General features: G+C 43.8%; 1 protein-coding gene across 2 annotated transcripts in view; it reads right to left on the reverse strand.

The window, feature by feature from the left end:
- LNX1 (ligand of numb-protein X 1, E3 ubiquitin protein ligase) overlaps positions 1-16,950 on the reverse strand; it is a 67,673-nt gene that overhangs the window by 35,504 nt on the left and 15,219 nt on the right. For both annotated transcript variants that reach the window (XM_010156745.1, XM_010156746.1), the window contains exon 2: positions 777-1,018. In XM_010156745.1, the coding sequence (XP_010155047.1) occupies positions 777-1,018 (242 nt within the window). The remainder of the gene's footprint in view (positions 1-776; positions 1,019-16,950) is intronic.

Consider the following 16,950-nt stretch of genomic DNA (forward strand, 5'->3'; position numbering starts at 1 on the left):
GGAGGCTGGCAAACATCCCCCAAGCTCCCAGGGCCCTTTTTAAGGTTTGTTTTCCTGCAAATACTTGACAACTGCCAAACACAGTTACCAAGAGTCATTTGGTTAGGTGCCCATGGCATGATCTATGGGGGTTACATGGGCCATCATGTTTTGCTGAAGCCATTACACAGCTACACCATCTCCCCAACACATTGCACATGCCATTTGCTCTTCCAACTAAGCAGACTTGCCTAGATAACCTTTCTTAGGACCTGCAGTTTACATCTGTGTAGCTAGTCTGCCTTCAGCTTGATGCTGCCCCCAGCTAAACAAATCTGTTTTTCACCTCAAATCTCTTGGGTCACTGAGTGCACAGTTTCATAAACCACGTAAAATTAAAGCTTTCACTCTCCCCCTTTTTTTTTTTTCTAAAGCCTCCATAGGGCCTGTAGTGACAGGACAAGGGGTGATGGGTTTAAATTGAAAGTGGGGAGGTTTAGATTGGATACCAGGAAGAAGTTCTTCCTGGAGAGGGTGGTGAGGCACTGGAACAGGTTGCCCAGAGAAGCTGTGGATGCCCCATCCCTGGAAGTGTTCAAGGCCAGGCTGGATGAGGCTTGGAGCAACCTGGTCTAGTGGAAGGTGTCCCTGCCCATGGCAGGGGGGTTGGAACTAGATGATCTTTAAGGTCCCTTCCAACCCAAACCATTCTGTGATTCTATGATCACATGTGTTTAACAGAAAATGAATGTTGAGAGAGACCACCAGGGTCTGAAACCATCACTTTTGGTTCTTACTTCTGTTTCGGTTGCTGCGATGCAGGTCTCCAGGGCTGCTGCCTGACTGGCTGTCCTCCGAGGTGGGGCTAAAGGCTGGGTTCACCAGCCCTGGCTCATCTGTCATTAAGGCGATGGCCGCAGCTGCCGAGAGCTCGGGGCCCAGGGCAGCCACTGCTAAGCTGGAGCCATGGTCTGGAGAGCAGTCTTGGGAACGCCTTTTCCGTTCCTTGGTAAGGCCATAGTGGGATGCTCCTTTACATCTGAGGAGAAGGGAGGGAAAGTGAGATATGATAAGTTGTATTTACAAGTGGTGTACTTACGAAAACAATCCAGTGCCAAGGAATCACTTGGATTACAAACTGTAATGTTCATGGTGGCTGATGAAATATGGATGCTTAACAAGAGGGAAAAATGCCAGTCCTGTCACGTTACACAGAACTGAAAAGAAGGAAGACTGTCCTTCAAATTAGCTGAGTTACCACCTTACATGGAAAGACTACTGCTGGTCAAGAAAAAACAGAGCGCCACAGCCTTGCGTGTAGTCTCATGTGTATAAACAGTTACTGCAGATGGACATGAATAGCCAGTGGCTGATGAAGCCAGAGGCCACACTCTGTCATTTCTTCCTTGTCTCTGGTCAATGAAGAAGAGCAAGGTGAGGCCTGACAGCTTCTCTAGGTCTGCTGATGAAGTAAGAGGTGTCTTCCCCAGCCCTGAGCCCTGAAAAACCTTCCTGGTCACCTAGGTGGTCACATCACACTGTGGTCCTTTGTGCAGGGTCTTCCCTTCAGGTGGAGGCCAGTCGGTGAAGGAAGGGCTGCAGGAGGGAGCGGAATGCCCAGGGTCTGTGGGAATCATGTCCCCACATGGTGCCTGTACAGACCGTTTACTACTTGACCTGCACCTGATGAATTGTTTTCAAATTCAGCCATGGAGATGAAGCTTCCATCTCTGCTATTCCAGCTCAGTTGAAACACTAAACTAGAGAGGTCATCGTCTGGGCATAGGAAGAGGTGCAAGAGGTGGAGGGAGTGTCCCACTGGCCCCACAGACCCACCAAAGCCAAGGAGGGAGGGCAGGGTTCCCACAGAATGACTGAGCACCGGTCCTCAGACCAAGATCCTTGGGCCAACCTCACCAGTCTGGGGAGGTCAAGGCTGGTTCTAAAAATAATTCCAGGGGAAAATCCAAATCCTAAATTGTGACTTGTCCTAGGCAGTGACAGAATCCTCTGTTTCTGGTGGAGATGTGCATGTTCCTAGAAGACCTGAAGATACAACATAGTAAGAGGCAAGTTACAAGCCTGCTTTGAAACAACCTACTTGTGGTCTCAACTACCTGCTCTAGATTCATCCTAAATGGCAAAGACAGGACCACGCAGGGCACTTCTTTCTTAAGACTTGTTAAGGAAAGTTGCTTGAATGAAATGAAAGGTTGTTGTGCTCTTCATGAGTATTTAATTAAAGCTATAAAATAACTGAAGAGACAGAGTGGCTCAAGGCTGCAGCACCTGCGGCTTTCCAGCACCACTTCTGCCCAGTGCCCACACTCTAGAACCTCATTCACTGCATTTAAAAAAAAAAAGAAATCCACCTTTTAATCACAACCTGATGAGCTTGGCCTGCTTTCAGTTACTATTGTCTCTTTTTTCACAGCAAAGGCTAACTGATGACTTTCATAAAAGTGTCCTGTAGGACGAACACACAGAAATAGCTGCAGAAACCCTCAGGGATTGAAAGCTCTGCGTAATACATGGCACGCACAAAAGGCAATGCATAATACATACAGTACACAGTGCTAGTGGGTTAAGTGTCACAAAAAGTAGTAGTACACTGAACAGAGGCGTTGGAAGAGAAATGATTTATGGAGGCAGTTCCTGGGACAGAAAGATGAGATGAGGACAAGTCACAGAGCTCTCTGTATCAGCTTCAGAACAGCGGTTTAATTTCTCTCATGGTATTGGTTTTTTATGAGAGACAATTGAATTAGAAACTTTTTAGCACTAAATTATAATTTACCATCATTTACCTCATATTGCTTTCAGCAGCTTTTGTCTTAAAGAGGGAAAAAACAACCCAATCCAAACTGTAGCATATTGATGCAACTGCGTGACGGCTTTGTATATGCTTTAAGGTTTGGACACGAGTGGCTGCAGCAGAAGTTATTTCTAAAATCTTTTACAAGCAAACCAAGTCATCTTAAAAGAAAATACTCCTATGGCAGAGAAGATTGGGCAACTATTCCAAAGGACCAATGAAAAGATATTTGGAGGACCTATTGCAAGACAAGAGTGCAACAATAATAATGTAAAACAGAATGGAAGAGCACTCCTGCCTGCACTACAGCAGGCATTTTCCTATTCCTTCCCAAAAGAAGAGGTGTGACACCTTCACTCTGCCCTCCCCCAGCATCCCATACTGTGGCAGGATGCTCTCTTTCATGTTTCGTAGGGAGCAGAACCACAAAAGCCTTCCCATCTGTGGCCTACCTAAACTTCAACACAGCATTTTGGGAACCCTTTCTTGACCTCTCCCACTTGCAGTAAGGTCATGTTTACTATGTGACCTATGAATGCTCAATAAAATGGTTTAAAAACAGTCTAAAAAGCCAACACAATGAAATGAACACAAAGGAATGGGTTTGGGGTGAATTTTAAGACCACCTTTGCCTTACAGAGATCCTGCAAAGATTCAGAATATGATGAGATACCTCTACCCCATGTTTTAATCTATTTGCCTCTGTTTTGCCATGCCAGTAAAGTTTCAGTAGCTGATATTAGGGCACCAGCCTTCTGAACGGGTCCTCAAGTGCAGATCTTTTTTATTCCTGGTGGGTTGCATGAAGATCCACATGAAGATCAGAAGTGGCTCTGCCCAAAGTTTCCCAGCTACATGGATTCAACCGTTGCCTGGCGCCCATCTGCACTTCGCTGCTAAAGCCTTCCCCATCTGTGGAAATCCTCACTCGCTGCTGCTGGCTGCGCCGCAGACACCCCGTCAACAGCATCAATCCAACAGCACTGAACAGAAGACGGTTACTTTGAATGCAGAGAGGGCTGACACAATTTAAGATGCGGCTTATTGGAGAAGACAAGTTGTCATGATACAAAGCACAAGGCGTATCTTTCTAACTCTGCCAGAAATAGTTAAAAGAGAACGAAAGCTCTTCAAGTATAAGCACTGAAGCTATTTCTTAAATAATTGTGGCAGGCATAAATGAACACAAATCAAGCCCTCTTTCTTCAGATTAACACAGTGTCCTTGAAGAAGAAAATAAAGTCCTACGCCCTCAAACTTGTAATAAAATCTGCAACAGTATCTCTTCACTTTCATTGTTTTCCTTGTGCTGACACTGCTGTGATAACAGAAAACAGGAGACGACTGGCTAAGTGGAATCATATTTATAACGTCTCAGCTACATTTTTCCATATGGTTGGGTTTGGCTCCCAGAAAAGAGAGATCCATAAAACAGCTACATGCCAGTACTAATTATCTCTCTCATTGTGATTATTAATCAGCTGCCTGATTTACAGCTGGAGGAGTGGGATACCTGATTAATGTAGACCAGTCAGAAGGCAAACCCAACACTATTCAGTGGCCAAGGTGAAATAATACAGATTTATGTTCCTCAGACACGCCGAACAGGGAGCACATCTGTGAGGCTGTATGATACCAAAACAATTTGAAGGCCAAAACTGAGAGAGAGATAAACAGACATTAATAACTTGTGTTGTACAGTTCATGCCATTAAAGCAGTGTCATTAGGTGTGCGCAGGAGTTTCCTCTGTTTGCACAGCAGCAGAAATGTGCTGTCCTAAATCCTGGCTGCATGCACTAACCACCGGGCAGTGAGAGGGCAGCAGTGGCTGCTGAAATCTCACCCAGGGCTGCAATTCTGGCTGGTATCCACACCAGCAGCCACAAGGCAAACCTTACCCCGCACCCTGCTCCGCATCCCAGGTTTCAGGAGCAGCGCATCCCAACAGCCAGGAGATCCAAAACCCTGTGGCTGCCCTAACTTGGTCCTACCATTTGTAAAAACAAGCTTCTGCCAAACTCAAGGGCAATAGAAACATCTCCACGTCGTTTGCAAATGCAAATGAAAACGGTGGTTTGAAAAGAGATATGTTTTCCTTTGCAGCATCCCTGACTCGCACAGCAAAGGAGGGCCTGAGAGTGAGGCGTCCTCAAGGATTTCCATTCCCCAGGCTGACTGACACAGGGACAAAACATAAATACAAAATGTAAACAATGACAACTGCATGGATTTTTTCACTTCACTTCTAGTGATCTAAATGAAACAGTATCACAGGGAAAAAAATATATGTATTCATTTATAACATATTTGCTCATCTAAAAATGCTGTGCCTTCTATCTGTGTCGCTTCACGGGCTATCCCTTTTTCTCCCTGTCTCACACATGACTGCCTGGCCAGGAAACAGGGCAAAAAACTGAATCTGGAGAGTGACAGTGCTGTGAGCCAGGTCTGGCACAAATAAACAGAGCAGAAGCTCTCCCTGCCCAGTTCCAGCAGCGCCTTCCCAACCTCGCTCCCAGCGCACCCATGTTTTGGTGCTGTTTTGCTTTAGTGCAGCAGCAATGGACACATTGTCTGAGTGCAATTAAGAATAATGTATACAAAGCACTCAAGATTGCCCAGCGGAAGAAAATACTGCATAATGGGCTGTCATCACTGACCCGAAGCTAAACCCTGATCAGGGTAGACAAGTACGTTTCAGCTATGCACTCACTGCAAGCGGTCTTGTCCCTGTGTGATTTGGGCTTGGCACAAGCCGGGATCAGAAGGACCAATGGTGTGTGTCACACACCGACCCCGTCACACAAACTGTCCCGACTGCTGGTACCCCTGAACTGACCCCGTGGGTGGGCTGATGGGGAAACTGAAGGTAGTAGATTGAAACTGAAGGTAGTAGATTTACTGGTTCTATATTTCTGCATTACTACTCTCTAAATGTTTATAAAGGCCCTCAAAACGTTTATTTCTTTAAGCAAAAGTTCCTTAGCTTAAATAACTTCCCACAAAATAGGGAAAACCTCTCAAATACCTATTTTTTCCAGTTTAATTTCTGCATATCCCAGTTATGGTTTTCTAAGGATTTTTCTGTATTTTAATGAAGCCATTGTAATTCAGAAAGCCAACCGTATCCTGGGCTGTATCAGGAGAAGTGTGGCCAGCAGGGCGAGGGAGGGGATTCTGCCCCTCTACTCTGCTCTTGTGAGACCCCACCTGGAGTGCTGCGTCCAGCTGTGGAGCCCTCAACATCAGAAGGATATAGACTGGTTGGAGCGAGTCCAGAGGAGGCCACGAAGATGCTCCGAGGGCTGGAGCCCCTCTGCTCTGGGGACAGGCTGAGAGAGTTGGGCTTGTGCAGCCTGGAGAAGAGAAGGCTCCGGGGCGACTTTATTGCACCTTCCAGTGCCTGAAGGGGCTACAAGGAAGCTGGGGGGGACTTTTTACAAGGGCCTGTAGTGACAGAACAAGGGGTAATGGGTTTAAATTGAAAGTGGGGAGGTTTAGATTGGATATCAGGAAGAAGTTCTTCCCGGAGAGGGTGGTGATGCACTGGAACAGGTTGCCCAGAGAAGCTGTGGATGGCCCATCCCTGGAAGTGTTCAAGGCCAGGCTGGATGAGGCTTGGAGCAACCTGGTCTAGTGGAAGGTGTCCCTGCCCATGGCAGGGGGGGTGGAACTGGATGGTTTTTAAGGTCCCTTCCAACCCAAACCATTCTGTGATTCTATGATTCAACAAGCTCTAGAACTGCCTTACTAGCAAAGCCACAAGGTCTAGAACTGCCTTACTAGCAAAGCCTAAAGTTGTGCTGTGTCCTATCTGTAACGGTCTAACCCCAGGGAAGGGTTGTCATTTTCACAATGCTTTTGCACTATGATGCTGTCAAACAAAATATATTTGTATATTAGATAAGGAACGTGTGCAGGAGTATCTGTATACTTATACTTCCATGTCAGCTATTCTGTACAAATTTGGGTGTACCACTAGAAAAGGACTTAGAGTTCCCACAGAATTTAAAAAAAAAAAAAAAAAGAGGTTTTCTAAGCTTATGAGGAAAATATATATTGGGCATTCTTTATAATTACTACGTTAGTCATCAGACACAGTGGCGTACTCCCATATCTGTGATTTGGTTGCTGAGAAGGAGGAGCAAGCATGACTAGAGATTTTGGTACAGGCCCTTGAAAGTATTTTGCATCGTCAAAGAATGGAATTGCAGCTCAGAGTTCAGTCCCCACGGTTCCCTGAAGTACCGAAGGACAGGCATTCGGTGCCAGACATAAATTGAACAAGCATTCAATGGAAACCAAATCCCCATTTTAAATTGGACAGCTCATACTGAGGGAAGGGAGGAATCTCCACATTTCCTACTAGTTTTCAGGAGAGTTGAAAGAACTTGGACCACATTTTTATTTTAAAATAAATTGTGGAGTTTAAACTTCATGTACATGTTACCAAAGTATCATGTAACATGCGGTCATGTTTCAGCTTTTTTTCCCCTCCTCCTTAAGAAGCAAGAAGTTGTATTTCAACCGCCATCATCAACTTCTATTATGAAATCTTTTACAAGGCCCATTAACCTCTATCATGGGAACAGGGAATTGGAAGAAAAGGGTAAACAATACTAGATGGCTGCAATTGTGGGCAAAAATCACGACTGGGATTATTGTGCAATGATCCCAGTTGCTGTTGGGACTGTGTACAAATTGTTGGTCCAGATCACATTCTTTCCCTCCCCTGACTCTTCTTCCAGGCCAGTACTCTGTCACTGACAATTTTGAAACTACAACCCTACTGATTTCTCTTCAAGTTTCAAGCATTGTTTCAAGTTTTAGTCTTAAACCATCCCAACAAATTGCAGCTGTCTTTACAGGAGAAAGAAGTTGGGAATCGCTAGAGACAGCTGAGATGGGCAAATCAGCATATCGGCCGGGAACGACAGCTTCTTTTGTGGATTAGTACAGCTTCTGTATTGTGCCTAACACAACTATTACTTTTGATGAGCTAATATTCACAGTTGACTTTGTGGCTTCACCTTCTGTTGCCCCTTCCCCACCTGTGCCCAAGCCACCGATGCTCTGAGAAAGCACAAGGGCATCAGCAGCCCGTTCCCAGTGCTCACATAAGGGTTGTCACTACAGCTTCTACCTTTTCCAGTGCTGCCTTTAAATGAAATACTTGCAGAGCACAAATAGACCTCAACCAATAAAAAGGGGGAATTAACCAGGGTGAAAGACTACAGTCAGCCTATTAATCATTATTTGCCCCTAGATTACTATAAACAAACATTTGTCATCACAGGGAAGTTACTAGACAGAAGTACAGAACCAGAGTGATGATGCGTGATGCAAAACCACAGCAGTATTTATTTGTACTGAACTTACTCAATTAAATACTGAAGCTCCCCAAGAGTAATCTACATATCTCACGCAATCTACTCACACCATCTGACCCAAACAAGGACAACAGAGGAGCAGCACACTATCTGTGACTCTTGGTAGGTGCTCAGGTACCGACTCAGCAAAGAACCTATGAATACCTGGATAGGGGATTCAGAGCAAAATAAAAAGGAAAAAGAGGACACATGAGAGCATTTTTGAGCTCGTAAGAGCCTGTAAACATTGCTGATGGCTTCTAGTGCTTTCACATTTGACATACACTACATCATTTAAACCCACCAATCTCGTTCAAGTGCTATATTAAAGTCCTGAAGTACTAAAATCTCCTTTTGACTTCAGCAAAGGTGGAGCTTGATGAAAACTTAAGCAGGTGCTTTCATCACCTTCCAGAATTGCATCATTTTCTACACCACACACTTAAAAGCTTCAGCCTTCCTCACTCTTGAGGAATAAAAAAATCAAGCATTGTTTCAGATGAAAGTGAGAAAACACATCTTAGACTCCTGAGAGTTTTCTTCCTGGAAAACTTGGGTACTGATCAACAGTTCTTTTATCTACAGACGGAATGCGTGAGGAGGCACGCAATGTGTGTCAGTTGGGTATTTGGAAAGCAACACAGGACCCGCCATCAGCCCCTCTCAGCTTCATATCTGGTTTTCAAGTCCATCCAAGACCACTCAAAGAACAGCACTGGCCCTCTGCAGGCAATCTCGACCACTGATTTTGTCTTATGCTAATTAATACCATAACCTTTTCACAGTAGGAATCGCAATCGTATGTAATGAGACTGCAGCAGGATCACTGAATATATTCCTCATTTAGAACCTTAACTGAAAAATGACCCTAAGGAAAAATCACAGCATATATATACAAAGGCTCAAAAAATGTTCATGCTGCTAAAATCAGGATGTCTGTGACAAAAATAACAAATGCAAAGACAAAGAAATTCTTAAGGCAATGCGACGCTATATCTCATAATACTGCAAAATCCAATACACCGCATTTTTTCAAATTACGTGGCTACGCATATAATTAATGTTAAGAATAAGCATTCAATCTGTTGATTCATGTGTTTTTCACGTTTATTTGTTCAGTGTTTTGATCACTGGATTATATTCAACAGGTATAACTAGTCTCCTGGAACTTAGTATCTCAGCATTGTTTTCCCCTCCTACTATCCCCACCTATACTATAAAAACTTTATGATGCCATGAGCAAAATGCGCTTGCAATGGGACAAGAGGGCTTGGTTTTTTAACAAGAGTGACAGTATCAGCGTAACCCGATTCTTGCAGGTACAGAAAGAAGAGCCTGCCAGACAGAAACTTTGTATTTACAGATACTTAGCACACACATCTTCAAAATAAAACTAATTACAATATCTGCTACGTCACAGACTCAACAAGGCAGAGGTACTGACAGCAGGTTTGAGGCTTCTGTTGACACAAAGCAGCGACACACACACACATAAGTCTAGATGTAAAATAGTAAAAAGAGAACACTGTGTTCAATTTTAAGATGTTTTCAACCCAGGGTTTGGGCTTACTAACATGTTCTCCACCAGAATTTGAAATTAAAATTGAAATTTCCTATAATTTGAAATTATAGGAAACAACAGGCCTCCAGCCAGTAAATAAGGAATGTCATCCTTATACCCTCTTACTGACAGAACATGCTATGGAAAGTCACCCACAGCTCTAGCTCTGGTGGCACTTGCCTTTCATCTCAGTGACCCAAAAGTCACGTAAGATCCCTTTTAAGTCAGGATGGAAATCTAAAGTACACTGCTAACACATCTTGGTACACATCAAGCTCTGAACACATACTCGCTTCCTCATGGGGAAGGTCAGAAAAAGGGGGTCTCAGCATACCTTCTCAGAAATTGAAAAACCACAGAGATCCCTGTCAGAAGCCCACCCGAATGCTGAGCAAACATCTCCGCCACCACGACTAAGTAGTATCTTCAGATGTCATGTTTCTCATTTTAAAAAGTCCTTCTCCTATCTTATCAAATCCAATATTCAGTGAGGAACCTGAATCAGTCCTAGAAGAAGTGAACTGCAAGTGACTCATGAATCACTGTGTCTTAAAACCCTAAACCAGCATGGGCTCCTTGTAGGGATGGGAAAGGAAGAATACAATACTTCTTGGTATATCTCAGCTCAATTTCCAGGATTTCAGCCTAAATGAGTATTGACACTGGCATAAGGAGTTCATAAGTTGCTAATATTGACTAAATATCTCATTACACATTTTTCTTGTGAAGATAATATAGCCAACCGTACATTTTGCTAGAGAAACATCATTCTGGCTTTTAACTCCTCCTTGCTCTACAGTCGTCTTTGCATGCGTGGCTGGAAGACGATGCAGCAGAGGGAAGTTACGAGCCAGTTTTAAGAACAAAACTTCCTGAACCCATTGGGCATGCAAAAATCTTCAGTGCTTGTGGTTTTATGGGTTCCACCCAGTAGAATATGAGGTATTTCAGTGAGTTATTTTACCGTCCCATTAAAATAAACATATGTTGTAAAAGCATTTAAAAGGCTCCAGAAAGTCCATATCCAGCCACAGCACAAGTACAGCTGGAATGTTGTTTACAGTCTTCTGAAAGCTCACATGGTAGGAAATGCTCACTTAAGCTGTAAAAATTGTGAAAAAACCCACTTTTTTGGATCACCATTTTTTAACAGAAATATCAGAAATATTTTTAACCTGAATTCCTTTTGTCCAAATATGAAAAAAAGCCCAATCCACTCACTCTTCTTCCCACATAGCTACCTACAGGCAGTGCTGGGAGAGGTTCCTAAGAAACAGCACTGTCATCTGTTATTCCAGACAGTATCTTGGGGAAAAACTGCCAATAACATCTAGGCACACAAGCCCTTCTTCTGTCTGAAGCTGAAGTGACCTTAGAGGCTTCAGACAAAGGGTAAGAACCTCTCTGTAAAATTGTGTCTTGTTTTCTTAGACCACCAGGATATAACAGATGAATCAAGAGATAAAAGACAAACTAGGGTGGAAGCAGGAATTCAACCCTGACACCCCTTAATTACAAAAGATGCTTTCAGAAGCAGGTACCATATTACCAGCAACACAAAATGGGTTTCCCTGAAAAAGGCAAGTATCACAGAATCATAGAAGAGCCTAGGCTGGAAGAGATCCAGAACTATCACATGGTCCGATCGTTCACAGGATCATTTACCTTGCACCCTTTACAGTCACATCCTGAAAACCCTAAGTGATGCGAACCCTACCACATCTCTGGGGAGGTTGTTCCAGTAAATGATTGTTCTCACTGTAAAAAAATAAGAGAAGGAAAGAACAATTTTTGCACCATATCTTACTTTAAGCCCAAGTTGCTCAAGCTGCTGCTTCTTCATAATCCTTAGCTTGCAGATGCTATAGGTTTCTTTGTTACTCACTTCTACTGTCTCAGATTTCATGCTATTTTTGCATAGTATAAATAAGAAAAAATGTTTTCACACTGTTTTTTAATTTTGAAATTAAAACATAAGCATCATGCATGCAGCTAGGCACCTAGAACACTGTGGGTAGACCTAGGCAGCAGGTTTGGGGAACTGAACCTTGTAGCACGAGATATAACCATATTCCCCTGGGTAATCCAAGGTGGTGGCCTTGCCCCTGCTGTCCTAGGAGAGGGCACATCCTGCTTGACCTTGCTGCTCCCACAGAATGGGTCAGGGCTGCTGTGCGAGAGGCTGCCTTGAAACGAATCCAAACTGCGAATTCTCTGTGACAAGTTGTGGCATCTGGGTGACTCAGCCAGGCTCTGCGCCTGAGGCTGTTCCAGCCTAGGCTGTGATTTTGTTAACGTCACAGTTGAAGTAGGCTTCGGTCTCGTTAGCAGTCATGATAAGACCCCCTGAAGGAAAACCAAGGTGGCATAGGAAATGATGTCAGTTCCTTATCGGCTCTGGAAGAGGAATAATTGCATCTGTCTTCTTCAAACCCGGATGACCCTGGTCCTTCAGACAGGAGCTGGCAATCTAACCCCCAGCAGCATGCTCATGCCATGCCTCCTCACCTGCTAATTTTCACAGCAAAGACACTACCCACATCATGACTCGAGGTGACCTGAACCATCACGAACAGACAGGATCTACAGCTGGTCATCTACGCTACTGCTCAGTGGACAGCAGTGTGCTGGGGCAACTGGACGTGTTGGCAGCCCAGATTCAGACGTACATAAACCACATCCTACTTACTTCATGTAAATATTACTGCAACAGCCTGTCAATGCAGAAGGCTCGCGGATCCAAACTGACCAGCTTTATAACACAGAATAATCTTACAGCTACAATGAGAGGTTTTTTTTTTTTTTTTCTGGTTCCAAAATATCCACCCCAGCCTGACCTGGACATCGAGGATAGAGAAAAATTGAGTAGACAGACTAAACAAAATTGGTAGTACATTTAAATATTTATATTAGCAGTAGAGACATGGCTCTCTGTTTAATACTTTTTGCAATGTCTTGGGCCAGAGGTTTGCGGTTTACCTATGTTCTGAGGAAGTCCCGTAACTGCCCCTGAAACAAGTTGGTTTCTGAAGGCCAAAGCCAGACACTCAGCACTGTGTGTTTATAAGGTTGCAATACAGAGGGAAAAGGAAGAGGAGGAAGAAAGGGAAAGAAATACCTAACAATTTTGTGACTGTAAACAGAACAGCCTCATGGCAAATTATTTCCTTATTTCTTTAAAAGCTAATTGAAGATGCCGCAGCATCACCTAGGAGGGTTTGCCAAGCACTTGGATACTGCCATTAAGGAGACCTTCCAAAATTGAGCACAAACTGTCCGGCAAAGTTTGACCACATCAGCCTCCAGAGATGGTGCTGCTTCCTAAGGAATTGTCCTCAACGGGGAAGTACATGATTATTGTAAATGGTTGTTGAATGATACCTTAGCCACATTATGTATGTTATATGTGCAGAAACACACATCCGAGAATAGCTTCCCCGGAGACATCCCTGATCCAGAGTAGGAGCATTTACCAGAGAAGCTACCCTAGAGTAAGAACTGTGTTGTCACTTCATACCCCATTACATGATGGATTAACTTCTCCATGTGCTCAAGCCATATTTTTGGGATAATTTCTGCCCTTTCTTCTAGGCATCAAGTGGAATCTGCAGGAGCTCCCAGTGCCAATTTAGAGGCTCATTTCCCAATGCTGTTGCACTCCGCCATAACTCCAGGCTCTGCCTCCCAAGATCCTTTCTTCACACTAAGCAATGTGAAGTAGTATCAGTAAAATTACGGCTTATTTTTAAGTCTACAATGGTACCTGCCCGTTCCTTTAGCCCACGAAGAGGCAGGCGTAATGAAGCACAGGCACTCATGCCAACAGACATAAGAAAGACAGGAAAATGAATCAAGAGATCCTTCTGCTACTGGAGGAAAAATAGGTAATTTTTTTCTTCCCTTTGATAACTTGTTTTCTGTTAATTAACATGTTAAAAGTACCATTTTAACAGTTGCCTTAATAAAACTTAATAAAAAGCTCTCCCAATTCAGCAGGCGTTTTCTGGCAGCATCTTTTATAAGAGAATCTAACCCCATAAAAGGTGATTCATTTGATAAGCTGTGTCTAGCGGTGGTTCAGGATCAGTTAAGAGGGGATACTGTTCCCTTGTTCGTACCATTTTAACAGTTGCCTTAATAAAACTTAATAAAAAACTCTCCCAATTCAGCAGGCAGCGTTTTCTGGCAGCATCTTTTATAAGAGAATCTAACCCCATAAAAGGTGATTCATTTGATAAGCTGTGTCTAGCGGTGGTTCAGGATCAGTTAAGAGGTGATACTGTCCCCTAGTTCACTCTCTGGAGCTCTGAGAGAGCCAGGATCTGCCCTTCAACATGCCACAGCTTGAAAACAAGTCACAGGTTTGCTTTACTTCATGGGTAATAAAAAGCCCTTAGGGCTTACTGTGCTTTTGTTCAATATCTCCCACAACACAGATTTGGCTCATTTGTGGGTTCTTTAAACTTCCACAGCACACATGCACCAAAAAAAAAAAAAAAAGAAAAAAGGCAGTAAGAATAAAATCCCAGAGTTCTCTAACTGTAGGAATGGCACTTTTATTCCTTGTCAGATCCCTCAACATCTCTAGCAAAAATGAGAGAAGGGAATGAAAATAACAGACAACCATCTACCTTCTAAAAGCACAAAAGAGGTTGGGACTTGAAACAGAGCTCTGGCACTGAGTCCCAGTGTTGCTAAAGATGCAAAATCATGGGTCACCCTAATTTCTGTGCTCAGCCCTGGAACTGACAGCTCACCGCTGCCTTGCAAGGGTGAGGACCATTTCTCTTCAACATTGACAATTCCAGAAGACCTGGGAGAAGGACTCTGCAAATCAGTCAGAAGGGAGGGGAAGATAACATCAGCAACTGCTCCCTGGCACAGGGGACTGTAGGCAGCACAGCTGTTCTTTTTGGAAATGTCAGAGAGGAGGAAGAAAAAAAAAAGTGCCAAGGGAGTTGTCATTGGCAGTCAGCACAATAGGTGATTCCAGAATAATGTTTCACACAGCCATAATCTTTTCTTGAAAATATGGCTTAGGAAGCTGAGGTCTGAATAACTTTACAAATAGCAAACACCTCTTGAAAAACAGACATGTAAATTATAAAAACACTTAGGATCCAGTTTCCCTGCTTCTCTCTTGACAAAAGAGAGCACAGGAGTGCCTCAGTGCAGATGCTGTATCAGCCCTCTCCTGCCTGGTCACAGACACAGCCAGGGAATGTCAGCAGGAGGATTCCAGGCCATACCCATGGCTCCACATCTCTCCCTTCGCCTGCCCCCTTTGCGAGCCACCCGCTGCAGCAAAGGTTCCTGAAGAGCCAGTCGTCCCATCAGTGCCTAGAGAACCTAGGGAAAGGCTGTCCCTGGGCACTGCAGGAAATCACGCACCTTCAGAGGCAAAACACGTCAAGGTAATTTTGAAATCCTGCTGAGGTATATCCATGCAGCGAGCCACAGCAGTTCTCAGGGGGACATGGGCTGTCTCCTGTCCTCCTTGGTGCCCAGAGCTTCTCTAGGCAGGAAGATGGGGACAGAAGGAGAGAGGAGTCCCATACAGTGCCAGACCTATCCCACTCTCAAGTGCTGCCAGGAGATGAGGAAAGAATATTCATACAGAAGCTTTTTGAATGAAGGAGACCCAAACTGTAAGCCCTTGGAGATATCAAAATGATTCCTACTTCATCCCCATCACTGTGGTCAACCAGACGTGTGGTGAGAGGAGGGGACCAGGATTTGTCGCTAGCCTATAGCTACACTATTCATCATCTTTGGTAGCTTGTGAGACAGGCAGCAAATCTGTTCTCCCCTAAACCCCTTGAAGCCTTCTGTGGGTGACCCTTACAAGGACTAGCTTCAGTGCTGGAGAGAGGGACCTCTCAGCACCTTTGTCCTTTAGCTGCGGATCTGACCATCCAGCAATGGGTTGGTGTGTTATCACCAGTCCTGAGACTCTCCTGAAAACATCCTGCCTCAAAGGGACTTTCTGGTCAGTGTTGAAGTCATGGAGTCTGTGGCTGCCAATGGAGGGAGAAAAATTTCAACCAAAAAAAAAACCCCAGCCGGGAAAAAAGTCACAGTTTTGTAAGATCTGTTGTCATGCAGCTACCATTGTCACCAGGGACAGGAAAAGTGGAGTCGGAGGTTTTACGAAGCTCCCACATTTTGTAAAGGGGAGTGTTTTTTTCAGAGGGAGGGGGAGGTTTTCACAGAGATTGCAGAAGCTGGAGTCCATGACATTTTATTTGTATTGTTTCAAGTCATTCACCCACACAGCCTCAAGGGATGTTCTATTATTTAAAATTGCTGTTTCTCCTAAAAAACGCATGGTGTGAATCAGTGTGGTTGGATGCTCCTTTCCTCAAAAATATTTTTTTTGGATCTCTACTATTTGATCTCTCTGCTATATAGGTGTAAAAAAGTGCCCAATGTATGCAAAACCTCATTTTCTTCCTAATTCATTCCAATGAAATTCAAGGAAATAATTTGCTGAAGTAGGTGGAATAATATCTGTATAGAATTAATTTAAGTGAGGGGAAAAAAAAGAAATCAAGCATGTTTATATTCCTTTCATTACTTTTTCCACCTTCCATAGTTTCCCCTGAGTACTGGAATAGCAGGTAGAGTAACAACTAAAGACAAGGCCCTTGAAACAAACAAACTAACTGGGCAAGAGGAATTGAACTATATGGGGCAAGGTGGGGGGGGAAGAGTACTCACAACCCCTATTTTCTGGGCTTATTTTATTTTCACTGTTTGTAGTGGGTTTTGTAGGACAGTTTGCAACTCTTGTAAGGATTTCAGCTCAGGTGGTAATATCACTAGGCAGAGGATTAGTTGATAAAACTGATTAGATGCCAGTTCCATGAACGAGCTATTTCACAGCCTGGCTTAACCTATGTTTAGTCTAACAGACAAATGTTTAGAGTTCACCAAGACTGCTGAAGTGAAGTTAATATAAAGAGAGTCTCATCAAACCTGGTCAATCCATAAAGATTTCTTCGTTTTTAACCTTCAACTCTGCATGTTTTGCTGAAGTTAAGCTCTGCAGATCAACCTCAGAGTTTATTCAATACATTAATCCTTAAATTTAAAATAAGAAACATAACCAGCTCAGACTTTTGCAGTGCTGCAGTAGTGCAAGGAGATGGAAGACACATGGCGTGGCATGCTCAGCACCACTGGAGTTAACCACAAGTGTCCTTGACATCGAGTCAGAAGGTTT

Source organism: Eurypyga helias, unplaced genomic scaffold (assembly GCF_000690775.1).
Source record: "Eurypyga helias isolate BGI_N326 unplaced genomic scaffold, ASM69077v1 scaffold10628, whole genome shotgun sequence".
Lineage (NCBI taxonomy): Eukaryota > Metazoa > Chordata > Aves > Eurypygiformes > Eurypygidae > Eurypyga > Eurypyga helias.